At 44.8% G+C, this 21,337-nt stretch overlaps 10 protein-coding genes across 10 annotated transcripts; 2 read left to right on the top strand and 8 right to left on the bottom strand.

Moving 5' to 3' along the window:
* Positions 1-134: 134 nt before the first annotated feature.
* On the bottom strand, positions 135-1,799 carry L203_103542 (uncharacterized protein; the record flags this gene model as incomplete). The annotated part of the gene is made up of 5 exons (XM_066212940.1): positions 135-563; positions 613-756; positions 807-1,525; positions 1,579-1,699; positions 1,758-1,799. The coding sequence occupies 5 exons, from the start codon at positions 1,797-1,799 to the stop codon at positions 135-137; spliced, it is 1,455 nt and encodes a 484-aa protein (XP_066069037.1).
* Positions 1,800-1,924: 125 nt separating this feature from the next.
* Positions 1,925-3,947, bottom strand: L203_103541 (uncharacterized protein; the record flags this gene model as incomplete). Its single annotated transcript, XM_066212939.1, has 9 exons — positions 1,925-1,945; positions 2,123-2,132; positions 2,486-2,538; positions 2,594-2,666; positions 2,718-2,793; positions 2,849-3,028; positions 3,076-3,742; positions 3,790-3,870; positions 3,918-3,947. 9 exons carry the CDS (start codon positions 3,945-3,947, stop codon positions 1,925-1,927), a joined length of 1,191 nt encoding a protein of 396 aa, XP_066069036.1.
* Positions 3,948-4,231: 284 nt separating this feature from the next.
* Positions 4,232-4,768, top strand: L203_103540 (uncharacterized protein; the record flags this gene model as incomplete). Its single annotated transcript, XM_066212938.1, has 3 exons — positions 4,232-4,397; positions 4,452-4,631; positions 4,692-4,768. The coding sequence occupies 3 exons, from the start codon at positions 4,232-4,234 to the stop codon at positions 4,766-4,768; spliced, it is 423 nt and encodes a 140-aa protein (XP_066069035.1).
* Positions 4,769-7,457: 2,689 nt separating this feature from the next.
* L203_103539 (uncharacterized protein) lies at positions 7,458-8,158 on the bottom strand (the record flags this gene model as incomplete). The annotated part of the gene is made up of 2 exons (XM_066212937.1): positions 7,458-8,080; positions 8,137-8,158. 2 exons carry the CDS (start codon positions 8,156-8,158, stop codon positions 7,458-7,460), a joined length of 645 nt encoding a protein of 214 aa, XP_066069034.1.
* An 853-nt stretch (positions 8,159-9,011) lies between these two features.
* L203_103538 (uncharacterized protein) lies at positions 9,012-10,003 on the bottom strand (the record flags this gene model as incomplete). The annotated part of the gene is made up of 5 exons (XM_066212936.1): positions 9,012-9,187; positions 9,234-9,469; positions 9,520-9,749; positions 9,796-9,889; positions 9,948-10,003. The coding sequence occupies 5 exons, from the start codon at positions 10,001-10,003 to the stop codon at positions 9,012-9,014; spliced, it is 792 nt and encodes a 263-aa protein (XP_066069033.1).
* Positions 10,004-10,474: 471 nt separating this feature from the next.
* L203_103537 (uncharacterized protein) lies at positions 10,475-13,445 on the bottom strand (the record flags this gene model as incomplete). The annotated part of the gene is made up of 7 exons (XM_066212935.1): positions 10,475-10,707; positions 10,755-11,710; positions 11,757-12,186; positions 12,235-12,428; positions 12,476-12,809; positions 12,883-13,320; positions 13,367-13,445. The coding sequence occupies 7 exons, from the start codon at positions 13,443-13,445 to the stop codon at positions 10,475-10,477; spliced, it is 2,664 nt and encodes an 887-aa protein (XP_066069032.1).
* A 252-nt stretch (positions 13,446-13,697) lies between these two features.
* On the top strand, positions 13,698-14,865 carry L203_103536 (uncharacterized protein; the record flags this gene model as incomplete). The annotated part of the gene is made up of 6 exons (XM_066212934.1): positions 13,698-13,859; positions 13,904-14,065; positions 14,112-14,150; positions 14,198-14,287; positions 14,335-14,509; positions 14,558-14,865. 6 exons carry the CDS (start codon positions 13,698-13,700, stop codon positions 14,863-14,865), a joined length of 936 nt encoding a protein of 311 aa, XP_066069031.1.
* A 122-nt stretch (positions 14,866-14,987) lies between these two features.
* Positions 14,988-15,686, bottom strand: L203_103535 (uncharacterized protein; the record flags this gene model as incomplete). Its single annotated transcript, XM_066212933.1, has 1 exon — positions 14,988-15,686. One exon carries the CDS (start codon positions 15,684-15,686, stop codon positions 14,988-14,990), a length of 699 nt encoding a protein of 232 aa, XP_066069030.1.
* A 649-nt stretch (positions 15,687-16,335) lies between these two features.
* Positions 16,336-17,634, bottom strand: L203_103534 (Ras-like protein; the record flags this gene model as incomplete). The annotated part of the gene is made up of 10 exons (XM_066212932.1): positions 16,336-16,458; positions 16,504-16,622; positions 16,667-16,748; positions 16,802-16,884; positions 16,939-17,052; positions 17,101-17,117; positions 17,179-17,189; positions 17,243-17,286; positions 17,519-17,564; positions 17,626-17,634. The coding sequence occupies 10 exons, from the start codon at positions 17,632-17,634 to the stop codon at positions 16,336-16,338; spliced, it is 648 nt and encodes a 215-aa protein (XP_066069029.1).
* Positions 17,635-18,987: 1,353 nt separating this feature from the next.
* Positions 18,988-20,974, bottom strand: L203_103533 (uncharacterized protein; the record flags this gene model as incomplete). Its single annotated transcript, XM_066212931.1, has 6 exons — positions 18,988-19,071; positions 19,131-19,231; positions 19,283-19,564; positions 19,614-19,898; positions 19,963-20,185; positions 20,234-20,974. The coding sequence occupies 6 exons, from the start codon at positions 20,972-20,974 to the stop codon at positions 18,988-18,990; spliced, it is 1,716 nt and encodes a 571-aa protein (XP_066069028.1).
* Between the last annotated feature and the right edge of the window lie 363 nt (positions 20,975-21,337).

The raw sequence follows: 21,337 nt of genomic DNA, 5'->3' as shown, positions 1-21,337 counted from the left end.
TTGCCTCGATGCATTCTCTGTATTGTCTATATGATTACAATGAGATTATGTGCTGTGAACCGTTACCTCCTAAACACCATTACAAGTACAATGCCCCTCTATACCTCTGAAAAATAATAAAGATTTATTTAGTCTCATGCAGTTCCCTCAGCCTCCTTATCATAGCCTTCCAAAACTATATCATTTAGCCCAAGTTCTTCATTCTGCTCAAAACTTCTTTCATACTCCTCAATGACCATATTAGGATCCGGGTCTGGTGCATAGAGATTCTGCAAATACGAGTTGGATACAGGGTCGTCAAGGATTATTGTGAATTTTCGTTGAGCAGACATGCACTCTTTCAAGCCCTTCAAGAAGTCTTCAAATTTATGTTCGTCCTGGTTGAGGTTGGCACCAGTTTGACCAATACCTGAGGTGAAGGCATCGCCTGCTCGAAAAATTTTGGTACTAAGCTCGGTGTAAATCTCAGTCAATATGCCCTCTAGGGTAGTAAAGCGACCACCGAGAGTGCCGGGTTGGAGTACAAGGTCAATTTCAGGTATGGAAAGACCCGCGGTGTCAGACTACAGAAAATAAGGATGCGTCAGAGATTGATGAAGTGGAAAAGCTTACTTTGAGCATATCTCGGCTCAAATCTTCCTCATCCTCAACTTTGAGGGTAATCTTCTTTCCTTTAGGAGCAATGGAGCCACCAGATTTGACTTCATTGTCTCTGTATCCACACGCAGAACAGTTGCTTGCCATGATGATGATGTTCTAAAAGACTAATTAGCCTCAACTTCTTTCCTGACTATACAGTTACACACTTGAAAGTAAGGAATGTTGATTTGCTGCATTCGAGTCTCAAGGTCGTGTCCACAAGAAGAACATTTAGCAGGAAATGTGTAGATTTCATCTGGTGCCACTGTCCCATCTTCTCTTGCTGGCAAAATTTTGTTTCTCTTCTCCTCAAACTCATCTACGCTCTTAAATTTGTGGTCCTTAGTAACAGCCGGAAGACCCTCAACCTGTTCGGGCATGTCATCGGGTCTTGCAACAAGACCTAGGGCAATGTTTTGCTCAAATGTTCTGTTGTACGCCCTCATATTCCATTGAGGGTCAGATTGCGATCCTTTGAATTGAAAGTACGAATTGCCCGAGGGGTCATCAATGATCATAGAAAATGGCACAAAAGGTTTCTCCTGGTGTGGCGCCAACGATTCATGGTGGGCGGGCCTCTCATCATCCATTCCCACTCCTCCATCATCATCTTCTTCATCCATGTCGATAGCCACTCTAAGCTTCTCAAGGAGCTTGTCAATCTTCTTTGCCGTTTCAGGATCCATAACGCGTCGTACGGGCTGGCTTATGTTGAGGTCTCGGACAGTATCTCGGATGATGCCTTCGACTGTGTTAATCTGTCCTCGACCTGCAGGAATTGTAAGTTGAATATCGGGAATGGATACTGTTGCCCAGTTGGACTTGACGATTTGTCGATCAAGATCAGCTCTTGAAAGCAGATGAACAGTGTAATTGATACCCTTGGCTATTAGACAGTTCAGCCATGTGCTCGCGTTTATGCCACGCCGCCCTACTCACGTTGAATTTCACCAGCGCTTTGGATCTCAGTGTCTCTATGCCCACAATGATCACATCGGAAAGAAGAGACCACAACCTCTTTGAAGTAAGGGATGCTTGTCAACAAAAGCCTTGTTGTGCCCTATCCATGCCAAAGCTTAGCCACTTGGGAATTATACGAAATGAATAGCAAGACATACATTTTCATGACATCTCATACAAAGACTTTCAATTTCCTGCATCTCTCTATCCTCACTCTCCTGTCCTTGTTCGCCAGATTCATTCTTTCCCGTACGATCTACAATATCGCCAAGCGAAGGGAAAAGATTGGTCTTGTCGTTTTTTTGATCAGTAGACATGTTGATGTCTAAAAATTTTCCAAATTGTTCTGTAACGTCTCAGCTTTCAATCTCATACCCTCTCTGTAAAGATTAAATCAAAGAAGCAGAATATCAGACATTAAGGCATATGTTTGGTTTCAGTACCGTTTATAAAAACGGCTCAAACGCAAATTACATTGAACATCATTAAAGATGAAAGAAAGAATATGAATGCTTGTACTCACATCTCTAGCCCTTGTTAAAACGCGAGTTCAATCAACGAATATGATATGGTAGCTGAGAGGTAATCTGTATTGGTCAGATGTTTTTTTACCTTATAAATTATATATATATGTATATTTTCAAAGATACAAGTTCAAAAATTCCAGCAACATCTAAAAGTATCCAAAACTTCAACTTTTTGATCCCGTCCGTTGTTAGACAATGTGGCACTTTCATCTTTTTGCCAAATTTCAAAGATTTCATTACACGTTGATACACATGATTTCGCGATGCATCATGGCTACAAAGAGACAATGTATGTAGTTTGCATAAGAAGGTGGTGGATTGCTGTGCTGTAATGTTCCGTATCTTATTAATCAACTAACCAAAGGTCAGGCAAGGGAAATGTTACTCTAAGATTTGCGGCATCTTGCAATAACTGATTCGAATAGGTCAGTTTATGCTGTCCAACGCTAATGTATGAAGAGAGTTACCCTTTCAACATCCATCGGAGGTAGATCCAGAAGCATGAGCTTGGCTTCAGAACCATCCAGTTCTTCTAGTGTTCTGGACAAGATGGTTTAGCTCAAACCCTTGGGTTCTCTCATGGGCACTCACTCTTTGCATGTGGACAAGATGGCCACACACACATAACAATGAGTCATAAATATGTCATCCGAGGCCATGTATGAATCTAGCAGACAAAAAAGTTAGCAGCTACTTGATCCAATCCAGCCTTCAGCACTCACCCCATAACCGTAAAACATCACCGAGCCACATTTCTCTGGCTAGCAACGTCGTCATCCAACTCAATGCCACTTGTACGTAAGGAACCTGCTCATCTTCACAGTATGCGTACAACTCGGGCAGCGCTAGCCTGAATATCGCGAGAAACGTGGCCAGGCGTTTTGGCAACGGTGGGAACGATCCTGTCGTGTGTCAGCTACAGATAGATTTCATGGTCGAATGCACTGACTCAAGCGCCCCATGAGAGATTGAAAAGCTAGAAACACCCCTACCGGACGCGACAAGACGCAGACAAAAGGAGTACACAGGTATACCCAGTCAGCCTCGCTGCCTTCAATGCCTCCCGCCTCTACCCTCCTCTGTTCATCGTTCCTACCAGCTGCTTTCTCGGCGTTCCAAAATTTGCTCAAAACTTCTTCCAGCATGGATAGGAAAAAATGCCTGGTTGGTGGTGAGGACGGCGGTTTGGGGAGTATCCGAGATAACTGAGAATGAAGTGTGTTTGTGTCCTCCATGCTGTCCGATAATGTTTCAGATTGGAGAGAAATGGATGGGCGCATGTGATGGCCAGAAGGTTTGGCTGGTGGTCCTCGAGAGGGATCAGCGTTATCGTTTGGAATCTTTATCCCAACAAAGACACCCGGTCGGACGGATGTCCCTTTTGATCCCTCTCGTGTTGTGGGATGTTCTGCCGTTATCGAGGTTATAAGATCCGCATACGTTTCATTTCTGAAGCGTTTCGTATGGTGATTCAAAGCCGTCTTGAGGATGAGCGATGTCAAAGCGGACGGTATATGGTAAGGCAAAGACTGGTAACTAGTGTTGAGAGCGATGAGGGATGTGATTTCAGAGGTTTTGTCCTCTGACAGTACGCCAAGAAGGTAGAGCCAAACTTCCTGAATATCACAGTAAGCATGAAGTTTTCCAGATGCCAACAACCTACTCCTCTGGTAGGAGCTGCTATACCGTGTCGAGCGTGTTCTCGCAGCTTGTCCACCTGAACATGTTGCTCGGCGTTCAACAGCTAGAAGATGTATTCAGCAGCTGTTCCACTCGTAGCTTCTTACTTACATCTATCCAGTCTTTCAATACTGTACTCATGTCTGGGCCAAATATATATAATACTTATGATTTTTCATTTTTTTAAAATATGTAAATATCTATAAATATTGTATCTCTTGGAAAATGGCCAGGAATGATAATGAGTGTTTTGAAAAGTGGAGGCATTGGCTCTATCTTTTTTTCGTTTCTAAAAGTAATAAAGGTTGTCTTTTCGCTTTTTCGACTGAATTTGTGTTTTTATCAGAGATTTCAGGCAGTGGCTCAGAACCATATCAGCTCGCTCTTAACTTCTAGTTTCGACAGTATAGCTGACCACATTCATCATGCACGCCACGACTCCTCGAGCTGCTCTTCGATTATCCAGAATGCGACTTTCAAAGTCGATGCCCTTTTTAAGAAGTCTTAATACACCACCCAAAGCAGAAGAGCTTTTGGTCCCTTCTATAAGTGAGCTCATGAGCCGGAGAGCTATTAAAAACGCTTGGGCAGGTAAGTCGGTTCAAGGTTTTACTAATGTTGCTATTATGCTAACTTATCACATAGCCTTGTCTACGACTAAGAAGATGATTTTTGGCTTATGTGTGCTTGTGGGAGGAGCAGGAGAGTTTATGTTTATGCGGAGATACATCCTGGAGCCGGCAAGAGAGAGAAAAAGGTTGAAGGAGATGAAGGCTGCCAACGATAACTTAAACACAGCTGGTGGAGATGAGAGAGCTATGTTGGGTAGGCTTTGCATTTTGGATCCAATTTCATCAGACTGATAGGGTTGAAGATAAACAATAGATCTTGGTAACTTGTTACCAGACAAAAATGTTCAGCAGGCAAGATTATACAACTATCGAGAGTGTGACACTCTCTAGATGCTAATCAGACACGACGTGTGTTTACGTATGTATATGGTACTAGCTGAATCATCTCTCCCTTTCCGATTGAGTTCTATCTTTGGAACTCGCAGGTACCTAGACTCAACTAATCTTATCGTTCACCTCCAACAGTCTCTGCGATCGTACGGCCACGGTACTGATGAAGGTAGCTGCGTGTTACCAATGTCTAAACAGGCGTTGAAGCACCTTGACGCAAATCTGATAATTGGCATCAAGGGTATGCTACCTGTTTCCATGTCATCTTTCTTGGCCCGTCCGTTGAGCACCTTGATGCCATACCCTGCCAGTGTTTCTAGGCAAGATTGACCAGAGCTCTCATTCCGTCTTCGTAGTTATCTGACCAACCGACGACCTGAGCTTCAACCCAGCCAACACAACCCTTCTCTCTCTTCCACAAACTCAGCAACAAAACCATGGAAAAAGAAAACACTCTGCGAGTTGCCACACCATGCCACTCTGTATACCCATCTAATCTGGAGCCCCATTTCCCGATACATCTGATTTTCCAAAATCACCATGGAACAATCTATCCCTACCTCAGGGTTCTTCTAGAAGAGTGGTGTAAGTGCAAGCCCTCCACATCGCCACACTCTGGAACGCCGAGGGATTAAGAGAGGGGACATGGATGGATAAGGTTGAATGATAGATAGATTTCTCTTCCATTACTCTTTTCTATGCAAGACAAGTGCTAGATTTGCTGTACCAAAAATAATTAATATTTACGAAAACCTTAAAGTAATTACCATTGTAATTACAGTGAGGCATTCAAGCCTACAAGTGGGAGAAGCCGCCCGCCCATGGAAGCCGATAGGAGAGAGTCACGTGATATAAATAATGGGCGTAGTAAAAGAGATTGTCCCTTAACCCTTATCTTATCATGTGAGATGATGTTTGGAACTCAAAATGACGAGTGGAAAAGAAAGAGAGGATGGGCTGACGGTTGTATGGAGCGAAAGAGATGGCATAAGGCTCAACCGGGACGCAGTGAGATTGGGCCATCTTGCGCCATCTGAAAAAGAAGTGGATATCGACACGGCAGGTGACGTTGAGGTACAGTCGGCTACTATTGACACTTCTGTAGAGACAAGATGAGCGGTCGTGTTGAGCGAGTCTGATCTGGGAATAGACTGTTGAGGAAGCAAGACTTTTAGCTGCTGCCTGTTTTAGCGATTTTTTATCCGTTTAATGTGCTGGGCAAATGGATGAGAGGTCTCTGATTTGAGTAAAACTAATAAGAGTCAAGGAAAAACCTGTCAAATGCGAAGACAGGTGCACTGCTGTGGTCACATTTGCGATGTTGCTAACGATCCTTGCCTTGTACAGATGGGATTGGCAAGGGTTTCTCAATCTTAATTTCATCCACTGGTGCTGGTCAGCTGCAAACATTTTGGATGGGTGGGAAACCAATGCTACCTTATGATTATCACCTTTTACGTGCCTCTCTGTTTGTGCAGCGCTTCTCTTTCTGTGGGTAAAACACGACAGATGTGGCAGCCTGCTGACGGCTTTTGCCAGTTGCGAAAAGATTCTCGGTAGTTCGAATCATTCCTGTCATGATGGTTGGGCTTGGGACCTGCTCCCTGCTCAGTGTTGCCGTAGTGGACTTTGGTGGACTTTTCATTCTTTGATTTCTGTTGGGTATCTTGAGTCACCTCTGTGAGACTTGCTACGCTGGCCCGACTCTTTCTTTCTCACCACATGCCATATTATCATCCGTCGTTTTTTATCTGAGTCAGATTTACACCCGTGAAGAGCTTGCCAGACGGATTGGTGTCTTCTACGCCGATTCGTCTACCTATAGGATATCTCTTTGTTTCCTTGGCCCACCGTTACCATATTCAACACTATTGCATGCTTTCTCTGGACTTCTTGCGTTTAGCATTTTCCAGATCAAGTTGAAGAGACTCCATGGCTGGCAATATCTCTTTGTATGGTTAACTTTGATGGGTTGTATGGCTGATCCACTTTGACAATTGATCGAAGGCTCTGGAACAGTTGTGTTTGTGATTTTTGCTTTCTTTGCAAGTTGCTTGCCCTCTGCCACGGCTGATTAGCTGGATTCAACACTGGCTACCCAGTAGTCCTGCAACATGCTAGTTCTTTACAAAGAGAAAATGTTCAGCCCGTGTTAGAATATTACAAGATGGTACGAACGAGATTAGAAAGAAGGTAAGTTACACTCAAATCATATCGACCTCTTGGCTAACCGATAGGTAAATTGGTCTCAGAATGAGCAATTTTGTTATAAAGACTCTTGTAGATCATTTTTTGTTGAAAATACAATGATAAGAGCAAAAGAGAAATAGAATTAAAAATAAGAGTATATATAACAAATATAACTGCTGTAGGCTCAAGTGCCTCACTGTAATTAAGAGTTTTATTACTTGAGGTTCTGGTAGAAAGGCTTAAGGTCGAATACCGCAAAACTAGCACTGGTGGTGCATATGAAATGAAGTGTCTCAAGAGAAACTATTCTATCTACAATTATGTATTCTATGTTGACGGATTCCTCCGGGTTTTTCCATGTGGCAGCGCGAAGTGCCATGCACTTGCAGCGTAAGACGTATTAATTATTTTATCTTTTCTTTTCAATAAATAACATTTTATAGAGAATAATACTAAATCCAAGATACTAGAAAAGCAGTCAACATATCAAAACCCTCTATCATCTCAGTGTATAATCGTCTTCACCATGTGGCGTATGATAGTAGCTCGGCAACCAGGTGCTCTCCAACGCAGCCGGAACACCTTTTCCTCCTATACGATCTCTTCCTGGTCTCGTTCTCGGTGAATCCACAGCCTGCGACTGGCTCTCAAAACCCTCGGTTGAATCGGTGTCGTCGTATTCGGGATACAGAATGTGATGTGGTCTTGACCCATTGTCAAAATTTATTCCCAGCTTTCGCAATCCTTCCTCATACGTGATCACCACCATCTCTGAACTTTCTGGCCTCAGCAATCCTCCTAAACTCTTGCTGTCAATCTTTTTCAGCTTGTGTTTTCCATGACTGGCGGTGCTGTTGGGAGTCACCAATGTAGTCTGGCCCGTACTCGGGCTAGGGGCTATAGGTGTCTGGCTCCGGAGGTGAGTGGTAGCCGTGTGACTAAACCCAGGCGTGCTAATGGTCTCTTTGAAAACGGATGGCCCCAAAGACAGAGGAGAGGTGGCTCCTGTGGAATGCTGGGATGAAGTTGAATGTTGTTTCGACCGCCGTACAAGACGATAGACGACGACGAAAAGGATGAGAGTTATTGCAACAGCGGCCGAGACTATGGCAGCAATGACAACTGCAAAGAAAAGCAGAAATAAGCTCAGAAACAACGTCTCAACATCATTCACTTACGAGGGCCAAACTCAAAAGCCATGCTTTTGCATGGAAAACCAGCAGTCTGGGTGTCGACGCCTTGTGGTCCTCGACACTGGTTTGCTCGCCAATACTCTGCTCAATAACAGCTCTGCGATACCAACTCGAATCTTGCGCTTTCCAATATATCTACAATCTCCTGATGAGAAAAGTGAAAAGAAGTGCTTCACCCAAGAGTGTCAAAAGAGGCTGAATAGAAGAGGTAATTGACTATAGCACCTACAAAATCGTTCGACAAAGCAGCTCCAGTCAATGCATTCGGCAATTTACAAAGAGCCAGCAATCCTTTCAGTGTTCCTTTACAGTACACCTCCTCTGTGCATTGCAATGATCAAAGGAAGAGTTATTGTGGCGATTAACGGCATGTGAATACAAGCTATACAGAAGTTCTCTTGAGGATATTGTTGGCTGATACAGGCTAGAGCAGATAAAGGTACTTTTTTTCTCGCAGAGTGCAAAGTTCCAGCTCAGCACAAAGGGACAAGGCCTTTTGACGATAGAAGTAGTACGGGATGGATGTTGACAAAGGGAATGTGATTAATGGTTTCGTGACTTCAGACTGTAGTGGGAACAAAGGACTGTAAGATGGACAACGTCGGTTGAATCGGATTCAAAAAGGTTGCATACACATGAGATTCTACTTGAAAATGGATTCGCGAAAGTCCTTTGCAAGGTCCGTTTTCTCCTAAATCTCGTTCAAAGCGTTTTCAGTACAAGAAATGGCAAGACAAAATGTTTGGTTTAAGTGTTTTAGATATACTTTGGATGTAGTCCAAGATAGAAACGAAGATAGAATCAAAGATAGCATTGAAAACACAGTCAAAGAGACAAAACTAATTTCCCTCCTTGGCAATTTACAATATAAGAGAGGCGCCAAAGAAGATTGTGCCGAGGATACTGCCAGCGGTTCCGACGATGGTAAACAAGCTGATGGAAGAAGTAGATACAAGCGCCGATGAACCTTTTCCGGTACTGGATGATGATGAATTCTTGGAAGTAGTACTAGAAGCATTGGTATTGGGAGCCGTTTCTATAAAGACATCAACTGATAGTCAAACTATGTTCCAACCACCTACTGCCAAAGTCTGATCCACAAGTAGATTTCAAGCTCTTGCCAAGGGTGGTGTCGGCAAAGCTAGCGTTGGCTTGTAGAGCTTCATAGTATATCCCAGATGTGCATTGAGTACAGAGTTGAGCTGAAGTCAGATTTGTACCCCCATTTGCAAGAGAGATGAGGTCGCTAAGGCCAATACTGGTGCTGGTGGCATTTTGAATGCTTTGAATGGTATCGGTGACACAGTAATTATGGTTGCTAAAGATACAGCTTTAGCTCAAGACACACCTTAACCCACCAATACTTACGTAGAGTTGGTAGAACATGCAGCAGCATGGAACTGGTCATAGTGTTTCAAAATGCCCAATAATGACTGAACTTGAAGCGCGTTGGTTCCTCCACCACTCAAATCAGAGGAGCATCCGCTGTTAATAGAAGACTGAGCAGAAGTGAGAGTATCGTTTGAACAAGCAGGGGTAGACGATTTACACAACGAAGAAAGATAATTATTAGTGGGCCCAACGATTGAGCCTGACGACTGCATTCTATTAGCCAAGCATTATGCGAATAATACTGCAACATACGCTCAACAAGGGCAAAAGCGAGGTAAGCTGAAGGCAGTTGCCCACGTCGCCAATCGCCAGCAATCCAACCTGCGTGGTACACCCGCTAGAGATTCTGTAGTCCAGGCATCAGCATCGTCCTCAGTGGGTAAGATTCAAAGCATCCCACTCACGCTACAGCATAAGATGCCGAGGCGAACAATGTAACAAGAACAGTGTTGATACCCATTTTGAAAGTTGTAAGAGAAAAAGATACAGTCGAAAAGTCTTCACTATATAGCTGTACAATGGCAATGAAAAATGAGATCCTGCTTCAAAAAACTGGGCAAAAAGCTGTGCCCCTTTTGACCCGTATTCCTTGGCCTTTCTTAATTCCCTTGAGACTTTCTTGATTTATGTAAATACGGCGATGACAATACAATTGTAAAGTGATTGTTTTAAATTGTAAAAGACGATAAGATAGTTAATACTCATCTTGGTTGATTGACATTAGAATAATTAGACGGGAGGAAGATTATGTAACACAACCGGAAGTGAATAGCCGGTCATTATACTCCAAATGGATATTTAATTCATTTCTGCATTCAAATTTCGTTATTTTACATCATTATTAATAAGACAACCATGTAAAACCTAGACAAAAGTAAGTAATTACCAAGAGCAAGAAAAAGTGCGCCTCTCGTGTACGTTATCCCTCAGATTAATCCACCTCTTCAACTTCAATGTCCATCAAGTCATCTTCGTCATCGCTGTCATCAGGCTGAGTCACGTCAGGTTCATGGTTAGGAACGACGACAAGCCTATTCTTTCGCAAGTCGGCAGTGACTCGGGCAATTTCGCCATCTCGCACACGAGCCTGAAGTAAAAGCCGTGACAGAGGGTTAAGAATCTCGGTTTGGATAAGGCGGGCCATAGGTCTGGCACCATAGGTAACTTATGAAACTTTAGCATTCGTTTGAGACAATCGACAAAGAACTTACGAGAATATCCAGCTTGGGCCAACCATTCGCACGCAGACTCATCCACATCCAACTTGATCTTTCTGTTGTTGTCTTGCAACCTCTGTTGGATCTCCCGCAGTCTCACGTCTACTACCTTTCTGATGTCTGCCCTACTCAAGGACCTGTATAGGATGATATCATCAATGCGGTTGATGAATTCTGGAGGGAACGTCTTTGAGATGGCGAAATTGACCTTTTCGCGAACCTCGGGATGGACAGGGCCTTCGGTAGGATTTTCATTGAGGTAGGCAGAGCCGACATTGGAAGTCATCATGATGATTGTGTTGCGGAAATCGACGACCCGGCCTTTGCCATCCGTGAGGCGACCATCATCAAGAACCTGCAAAAACAACTGGTGGAATTCTCGAGCTGCCTTTTCAATTTCGTCAATAAGAATAAGAGAATATGGTTTCCGTCTGACTGCCTCCGTCAGTTGACCGCCAGCTTCGTAACCAACATATCCTGGGCCTGCGCCAATCAGCCTTGAGATGGAATGCTTTTCAGAGTACTCGGAAGCGTCGATACGGACCATTGCGTCCTCACTGTTAAACATGACACCAGCAAGAGTCTTCGCAAGGAGGGTTTTACCGGTACCAGATGGTCCTACTAACAAAAAGGATGCGATGGGGCGATTCTGATTGCTAAGTCCAGAACGGTTGAGGCGGATAGCGTTGGCGACAGACTTGACGGCTTCTGGCTGACCGATCACCTTCTTGGCGATAAGTTTCTCGAGCCGCAAGAGCTTGGCTTTCTCAGTTTCCACGAGACGAGAAACGGGTACGCCAGTCCATTTGGCGACCACTTCGGCAATCATTTCAGGCGTTACTTGTTGGCCCGTACCTTTCTCGGCTTCTTTGGTTTCAAGCTCTTGCAGCTTCTTTTCTCGCTGAGGAATAGAGTGGTAACGGATATCAGCAGCAGTAGCCAGGTCATACCTAGGAGTGGTCAGCCTAGATCATTCTAAAAGTCAAACTGACTTACCTCCTCTCAGCCTCATCAGCCTTTGCTTTAAGTTGATCGATCTTTTTTCTCAATTCATGAATCTGATCTCCTAGGTGCTTCTCATTCTCATAATCTCTCTTGAGGGGACCAAGCTGGTCTTCAACATCGGCGATCGCCTTTTTGGCGGCTTCAAGTCGTTCCTTTGAAGCTTCGTCTTTTTCTCGCTCGAGTGCATGTACTTCAACTTCAAGCCCAAGTTTCTTTCGTTCAAGCTCATCAATGGCTTCTGGTCGTGTCTCTCTCGCCACCTTGACAGCACTAGCAGCTTCATCGAGCAAATCAATGGCGGAATCAGGCATACGTCTAGCAGTCAAATACTGCTTGGCGAGTTGAGCAGCGAGAACGAGAGCAGAATCCATGATTCGGACACCGTGATGAGTTTCGTACTTTTCTCGGATACCACGCATAACTATAAAGGTCAGCTCAATCTCCTCCCACATTAATCTGATTCACATACTGGCAACAGTGTCGGGAACGGAAGGTTCGTCGATAATAACCTGAGCAAACCGACGCTCAAAGGCAGAATCCTTCTCAATGTATTCTCGGTACTCGTTCAAGGTTGTTGCACCAATAACCTTGAGCTTGCCACGAGCCAGCATTGGCTTGAGCAAGTTGGCAGCATCCATACCGCCGCTCGAGTCTTTGCCTGCCCTACAAGGATCATCAGCTAAAGCCTTCAGGGCCATGAAAATGCCTACATGATTAGATGAATTTCGTCAATGAAGAGGATAATTTGTATTCCCTCATCTCCCGATTTTTCAACTTCGCTGAGGACTGCCTTGACTCGCTCTTCGTATTCTCCCTTGTACTTGGCTCCAGCCATGAGAGCACCCATGTCGAGAGAGAGAAGACGGCTGAGCAAGCTAGCCGGAACATCGCGGTCGACGATACGTTGGGCGAGTCCTTCAGCAATGGCTGTTTTGCCTACACCTGGTTCACCAATAAGAACTGGATTACCTTTGGTACGTCGGGATAAGATTCGAATAACCCGTCGGATTTCATTGTCACGACCAATGACGGGGTCAAGCTTGCCTTGTTCAGCAAGAGCAGTTAGGTCGGTACAATCTAGTACATGTCAGTTAGATGTCATACGTATGCAACCTACATTTGTTGAGGGCATCAAATTGCGCTTCGGCACCCTTGCTATCCACCTTTCTTCCTCCACGTTTTCTTCTGATCTCTGCCTCAAGAGCCTTGGCTTCGACACCGGTACCCTTTAGCAAGTCCTTGAGACCTGCTGCATCCGTGTGAAGCAAGGCCAGGATCAAATGATCAATGGCAACAAATTGGTCATTTTGTTCTTTTTGAAGTTTTTGAGCTTCTCTCAAGACAGCGTGGAAAGAATTAGTGAGCGGAAGAGGTGGTGCCGGCGGAGGGTCAACTACTGGAAGCTGGTTGAGCTTGTGCATTAATGCACGATTGAATATCGTTGGATTGCCGCCCACGTGCTCGAGAGCGGTTTTGAGGAGGGTAGGCTGCTCCGCACCACCAGCTACAGGATTGGGCTCTTCCCAGAGCGCAGAAACAAGATGCAACGGATGGACTATTAACGGCGTTAGTTTATATTCACTCGAGCTGTCTCGACTCACCTTGGGAGTTGGCCATCTCCTCTGCCTTGTCGAGAGCGGCCTTGATGAGTTCCGAGGTTTTGTCTGTAAAATTGTCCATGGTATAGAATGATTGAGATATGATGCGAATGAACAAAGAATCTTGAATTGTAACGTCTTTTATACAGGTCGGATTGACAAGAACCGGAAAGTTGCTGGAATCGTCATAGCTGTTCCTGGAGTTGCTAGAACCACGTGGAAAATTCGCGGACATTTTTGCTATCTCCGCGGACATCGTCTTATTTCCTCATTTTCCTTTTTTATTTGGTTCCTCCTATTTGAGATATTTCTATGTTCTTCCTATACTTTACCAATGAAAAAGTCGCATATACCACGCAAATTTTCCCGGCCATTTGTATCCGCTCGCTATCGCCAGGCGGACGATACCAAGGATGGCGTATTCCGCGTTGTCCTCATCACTAGTGGGAGTGTGGCTAGTATAAAGGCTCCAGACATTGTCGGTGCTTTGGTCAAGGTGAGTGATTTGGTTGATCAAGGATGAGGCTGAGCTGTCCACAGACTCCCAATATTGATGTGCAAGTCGTCGCAACGAAGGCTTCAAGTCATTTCTATACCCAAGCAGATGTTGACAAGTCAGTAAGGAACGCATACAACATTTCTGAAAACCTGGGCGGGAATGAAATTGGCGTGAGGGTGTGGACTGACCACGATGAATGGTCGGTGAGTTTGACGAGGCAGACTATGTGGTGGGGTCTGATGGTTGCAGGATTGGCGCAAGGTAGGAGAACCTATATTGCACATTGAGGTATGTCGCTACTGAAAACGGTCAACCAAGACTTACAAAAGATACAGCTTCGTCGGTGGGCAGACCTTGTGGTTATTGCACCATGTTCGGCGGATCTTCTTGCAAAGATTGCTGGAGGAATATGCGACAGTTTGGCTGTGGGTGATTTTTACAAATACGTTTTCAATCATGACAAAGCATCAAGACATCGCTGCTCCGCGCACTTTCCCCTTCGACCCCGGTCATTCTCTGCCCCGCCATGAACACCCACATGTATCAGCACAAGCTCACTGCAAAGCATCTGGCTTTCGTACAAGATGAGCTGGAGTACTTGATATCTGGCCCACAAGGATCCGGCCAGTTAGCCTGCGGAGATAACGGTGTGTAGGATCGTCTTTTGCGTCTTGTTGAGGCTGAACACTGCAAAGGTCCAGGCAAGATGACAGACTGGCGTGATATTGTCGCTTTTGTGCAAAAACTTGCCCTCATGCACCAGAGTAGCGCAAGTGCTGTCACGGATCCACAACTATCCTCCAAAGAACCCGGCGTTTCCCAACCCGGGCCGTCGACATTATCAGCGCCAAATCTATCGTCTCCCGCATCAGATCATCCAAACAACTTTCACAAATGGGCTGCGAGTCTTTTGCTGGATAACTCTGGATACTCGCAAAGTTCCACTGGTGTTGTTGATCAGAGGACCTCAACAGACGGGCATGGTGACGATGAGAGAACTTAACAACAACAAGTAGTAGATGGGGTAAACAATGACTTCATGCCGCATTGTCTTGAACCCATGAGAATGATACATCTAATCTGCTCTTTAGTGATACAGATGGTTGACAACTTGTGACTGCAACATTACTCTAATATAACCCAAGTTCTCTCTTCAGCAACAGTGCTTGGCGTCTTCCTTCTCTTTCTTCCTTGCCATTCGCGGCCCGTCAGATCCTCCAGTGTCGCCGCGCCAAATGGCCTCGGCGTGTCCTTTCGCATCAAGTTGGATTGAGTCATCGTTTTGTTATAAACCACTCCCAGCTCTTCACTCTGAGCTCTCTGGAGGCAAGAATGGTACTTGGGAGGCGGAGATACGCCAAACGACCCAAGATCGGTCTCGGTCAGTGGCAGTTCGAGCGGCTCAGACATCGTTTCCGACAGCGTACTTAGGCTGGACGTCAGCGGCAATGAAGACGAAAAGGAGCTCGCGGAAGCACTGGATAACCTTCGATGGTGGCGAATCCTTTGCGTGGGTGATGCATAGTGTCCCGGAGAGCTTAAGGTTGCCTCGTTGTAGAATGTAGCGTCATTGTGTGAGTGGTGTGCAATCTGAACTTGCTCATGTTGGTAAGAGTTGGAATATGAGCGTGAACGCAAATGACGAGTATAGTGCTCAGCAGAGCTTGTCCGTCTGAGGAGCGAGGGTGGCGTGGGTGTTGGGAGTGGCGTCATGTGAAAGTGTAGCGGCTGCGACGACTGGAGCGACGTCGACGACGCCAACTGTCTCTCCTCTTGGCCATGCGTATGGAGGCGAGGGATAGGTGTCGGCGGTCGGTCAACCATTGGGCTTTAACAAGTACGCAAGAGAATTATCGTGTATAACGTTCAAAACTGGGCGAGTTTTTCTTCTGGTGCGACGTGGGCCATATTTATAGTAGTCACTCCGACATCTACGGCGGTGGTCGCCGCCGCTAAACAAACAGATCGCGACGCGATCTAAGCCAAAAACACGCCAAAGTCGACGCGTCTGATGGCGGCGATCCCCGTCCAATGAGGCTAGCTCAGGCCAAAGCGGCGAATGCCGCCATCACCATGCTGGTGAAGTGGTGACGTGCAGCGGAGGTCGCCGCTCGGAGTACTGTTGACGTTCCAGGCCCCGGGCTGGAAATTTCCAGCATCTTGACATGGTGTTGCAGTTTTTGTCAGAGCTTTGGGTTTATCTCTTGTCACCTCAACAGTTGGGAATTGGTTAGTAACCCTCCGACGAGTTTCGATCCAGCCCAGTTATCAAGTCTTGTGTTTTGTGGGTGGATTGGAAGCAGAAGCTTCAGCGTCTATCGTGACCAGATGCATTCAGACAAAACTCCAATCCTTGCAGACTTGAAATGCTATTATGTGGTGGATCTCCGATAGACTGGCTGTAAGGATAGTTTAGACTGTTCACAAGTAATAAAAACACTATATTCAATTATCCCGAAATTTTAAACACATTCTAAAGAACAACACATCCTCCACAGCAGCCCTTGGTAACGTGGCTATCTTTTTCATTCGCGCGGCCACCGCTTCCCCCTTGAGACTTGGTAGGAACAGACATGGCCTGAGGAGGACCAGATTCCTACATTTGCGGTTAGCGTTATTGGGATAATAGTGCATCCGGTACCTTTTGATATCGTCTAATGGCTCGTACCACAGCGATAAAAGCCTCATCGACGTTCACTCGCTGCTTTGCAGACGTCTCGATGCATTGTGCGTTGAATCTCTTGGCCAAATCTCGGCCCTCTACAATATGTTGAGTACACGATAGAGAACCTGCAAGGACATACCGTGAGGTTGGACTTGTCTTTCGTATTCTAAATCGCATTTATTGGCTACTACAACCACCGGGAAGTAGTCCTTGTCCTTGACCTATACAGGTGTCAGTGATTGTCGGCCCGATATGTCAGAAGTGAGACACTCACTCGCAAGATTTGTTGATGAAAAGTAGAAACTTCTTCAAAAGAACTTCGAGAAGTGATGGAGTAGACGAGAAGGAATCCTTCGCCTGGCACGAAATGATCAGTCAAAGACCAAAAAGACTGCAGTCGCAATGATTCACCAGTCCTCATGTACTGCTCCCTCATAGCGCCATATTCTTCCTGACCAGCGGTATCAAGTACATCAAGCAAAGCAACTTCCTCGTCGATAATACATTGTTTACGATAAGAGTCCTCTGCAAAATGGTCAATGTTGTATCGCGGTTAGTTGTAGATGAACATGCCAATGGTGGGGTCGTATCTGTGAAGATTAAACATAATCAGCACCATGAATGTTGGATGAATCAGTGTACCGAACGTACTCATCAACAAACTATACAGAGAATATCAGCGAAACTTACATACGGTCAGTGGCAATAGACGTACATGTGATTGTATAAATTGAATGGTTAACGCGGATTTTCCAACACCTAGAACACGCTCAATCAGGATCTGTTTAAAGCCGGCCTGTGTAACATGTCCCAGCGTCTCCGCAGCAGTCAAAATTATGCAAACATCCATGCCAAGGAGATGATGACTGCCAGACAAAAGTCAAGTCTTTGCTGCCTTCACTGTAGCCTCCTGCAAAGGATTCCTCTACTTCTCATATTTCCGTCGGAACTTTTGGACCAAATCCTTGATGGACAAGGCGCACAGACTTACCACCTCCGCCGACAACGACGAGCTTGTATTCGCGCAAAAATTGAGCCTACAGGAACAGAATCAAGCATTTCAGCTACGGCCTGCCAGTAAGAAGTCGCAATACATACCTTGGACATGATACGTGGTTGGGAATTCAAAGGATAACTTGTAAAATATTCAATTTCCAGTGGCTATTACTATTTGTGAACCAGATGAGTGTTGGACGTTGTCGCTCTACTCTCCATAAGCTAGAGACAGAAGGATGGTATATCAGAGCAAGAAGCGCTGGGTTTGACGAGAATTGGCGAGAAAATGGATGTGAATAAATGGAATGGAACAAGAACATCAATGAATAGATAAGTTAACCACACGACAGATAGTCTAATGATTCTTTGTTTTACGTAAACATATCCCGGCATTCCCGGCATCAGATGTAGATACGAAGCGTGGCGCTTTCTTATCCCGGTCAATCGACTATTTGCCAAGTGGTTTATCTTATCATGGTTAATATTTTGCAAAGACAAATGAATTTAAATTGTGATTTATATTTCATTTATTTTAATGTGTGCAGGATGGTACTAACGTGAAACGTACCATAGGTTCTATTACTGGAAAACCATGATCAATATTCATGCAAGATTCATAAGAAGCTCTGTACAGGACAACCGATTCAGTTAAGAATTGTTCGGAAATGAGATATCAAGGTTAAGCAATAGTCCTATTAGCCGACCTTTCCTCTCTTAGATGTCAGTCTAGTCTTAAAGACAGGTCTAACGCCTACCGCTTGCGAGCTTATCCTATCAATCGTCCATATTCCTAAAATATGGCGGCGGCATAGGTGATCAATAGTTTGGTGTTGATATACATTCGAAAGTAAAATCTTGTAGATGGTAGCTCGGAGGCTTTCCGGGAGCACCGGGGTGCATAGGCTGCTGTGGAACGAGTGGCATAGAACCGAATGTGGGTAAGCTCTCCATTCGAAAAAGAATTGAGACTTGTCCAACGGATGAGCTGATAGCAGTGTGCAAACCAGGTATGGGGGTAGCAAGGTATCTGGGAGAAAGAAGGCTCACTCATGGATAGCCATTAATGCCACCAAATGAGATTGAACTCTGCAAATCCGATGAGGTACACATGATACGGACCAAATTCAACAAGTCACATCTTTGAGATAGTGACCTGGTCGCGATGGTACAAGGTTTGGGTTGAACGGTATAGCTAGGGGAAAATTAGACATTGTTCCTTGCAATTTTGCCTTGGTTTTCAGGAACCTTTGGAGCACCAGTAGAATCATTGAGAGCCGGGCTATCAGGCGCACAGTTGGAGCTGCCGGCACGTCCTAACAGAAGACGTCAAAGCACAAGTTGGCCAAGCAATCTATGCAAGCAAACTAAAACCGGATCAAATGTAAGTAACTTATTTGGATTCCTGGCGTACGTAACTGAAATGTACAAAAATGCATTTTCTTTTGCTTCTTTGCGTCTTATACCTCAATCCGCGCGCCATCCATCAGAGTTCCGAATAAGTTTGTAGAAGAACCTCGTAGTGTTGAGATGCGCATTGAGGCTAATCCGCTACGGATACTCGTTAGTGGTACACCCAAGGACAATGTTGTGCTCATAGCATGACTGACCTCGTCCACGGTGTGTTGGTGGAGGTTTTCGCTAATCAAAGCCGGACTAAAACGATAAATATTCTTGGTCACATCCCACATATGCTTTGTATCAGTATTGGCTAAACACATCAGTATCTGTGAAGTTTCTATACCAAGCTAATCAAACTCACCAAACATCCCAGAGGGGCTGACAATGACGCGTTTTCCAAACACATGCTTACAAGTACCAGCCATAAGATCAAAACTCTCTGAGTTAGAGGACGTAATTGGTGCTGGCTCAAACCCAGACACAGTCTCCAGGGTAATGTGGAAATCTGAGATTATCTTGGGTATCGTTTCAAAAGCAGAAATCGTAAAGTTGAGAGATTTAGCGAGTGGAAATACAATATTGGTGATATGTGAGAGCGTCTCGTTAACCGAAGACGTGAACGCAACTCGATGATTGACGGTAGCTAGATCCAGCGTTACTTGTGTAGTCAATTCTCAGCATTTAATACTTACCCTCGACATATTCAGGTAAAGCGTTGACCTTGACTCCACCAGAGATCAAATCAATGGCCTGAGTTGTCGCCAAAAAACTGTTAATAACCCTGTCATTGGCAGCAAGGTCATGGGCAAGCTTGTTCCACTTTTTTGGATTTCGAACTTGAGATTTGAGTGATTTTGGGACATCTGGAGCGAAATCGACCATGCAAGAGAGGTACTTGAGGTACGGGGCTGCTGGATTAAGGGCTGGTTCAAATGGATTCCTTTCCAGTTCAGAAAGAATAAGAGACATGATACCGACTGTAAAGATCAGCAAAAAGCAGAGTTACAAGACTGTTGTTCTAAAGGTTAGCTCCAGACTTACTACCAGTATGTTTGGGAGGTACACTAGAGTGACCACCAAGCGTTTCAACTTTTATCCTTACGTTGACTGAGCCTTTCTCAGCCATACCCAGACTGGCTACCAAAGCACCATATTCCTCGGAAATTCCAGTGAAGCCTTCATCCACTAAGAAGGCAATTCCATTTTCTCCGTAGCGCCCCTTAAGAAGAAGCGAGGCCTCTCGCGAGCCGCGCACTCCTCCAATCTATTAATCGTCATTGGAAAGCCTCGCCTTCATCATAGCAATACTCACTTCCTCATCAAAACCATTAGAGATTATGATAGTACGTTCAGGTCTATATCCCTCTGTGATCAATCGCTCTACCGCGCCATAGATGCCTAACAGTGAGTTTTTACAATCACTGGCTCCCCTGCCCCAAATCCAAGTACCCGGAGTGTCTAGAGTTCCATCGTGCGTTATGGAGCCCTCAAACGGAGGGTATCTCCATTGGTTCACCGTGGCAGGAAGCACTGGAACCGTATCGGTATGCGCCATGAGCAAAACTGGCTTTAGCTTTGGATTGGAGCCTTTCCAAGTAAACAAGTGACCATGAACGTTGATTGGTTCATATGTCAAGGCCTCAAATAACTTGGGATACTCTGTCTTGATGAAGTGAGAGAAAGCATAGTGCTTGTCAAACCTTGCGTCTGAGGCGTTGAGAGGAAGGTTATCGAATGATTCGGTATTGATCTGAACGGATTTGGATAGTCTCTTTGCAGCCAAATCGGCATAGATGGGATCTTTCAAGGGATTCCAATCTTCCCCCACGTTCAGCGGTTTGGGCTGCACAGGACACCTGGCAGACTCTAGTTGATCATAGTCATTGGAAGAGAGGTGGCAGCCTGGGATGCTGGACATCACAGCTTCAGAGTTTCGATATAGCAATATTAAAAGTAGCCCAAAGAGTGGAATGAGGGCACGAAATGGTCTCGACGCAGATTGAGAAGTCGGGAGAGACTTGAAAGATGTAGGTAGCTCTTTCTTTTCAGACATCTCTTCTGATGCAAATACGAACAGGCTGGATAATGGCAATTAAAATAAATAGAAAAGTTAATAAAAGAGATGAATAGAAATTGATCCAAAGTCTAATAAGGAACATCGGTTATTTATTAGCTTTTTTGTCCAAGATAATAATGGATGACGTCATAATCAGTAATATGAGTTAGACATTTAGTAGTTATTACACAGTTTATTACATTTTTTAAATTCAAGTATAGATGTAAACATAAACCCATAGACAACGGATACATTTGTATACGGTGATGTTATTAAAGGAGGCTCAGCTCACCTAGTATTTGTCATATAACACTACAGTTCTGTATCACAACGTCTCGCTTATGTATTAAGAAAAATACC

Source organism: Cryptococcus depauperatus, chromosome 4 (assembly GCF_001720195.1).
Source record: "Cryptococcus depauperatus CBS 7841 chromosome 4, complete sequence".
Classification (NCBI taxonomy): domain Eukaryota; kingdom Fungi; phylum Basidiomycota; class Tremellomycetes; order Tremellales; family Cryptococcaceae; genus Cryptococcus; species Cryptococcus depauperatus.
The sequence above is the reverse complement of the archived record's forward strand: the minus strand, read 5'-3'. Positions and strand labels throughout refer to the sequence as shown.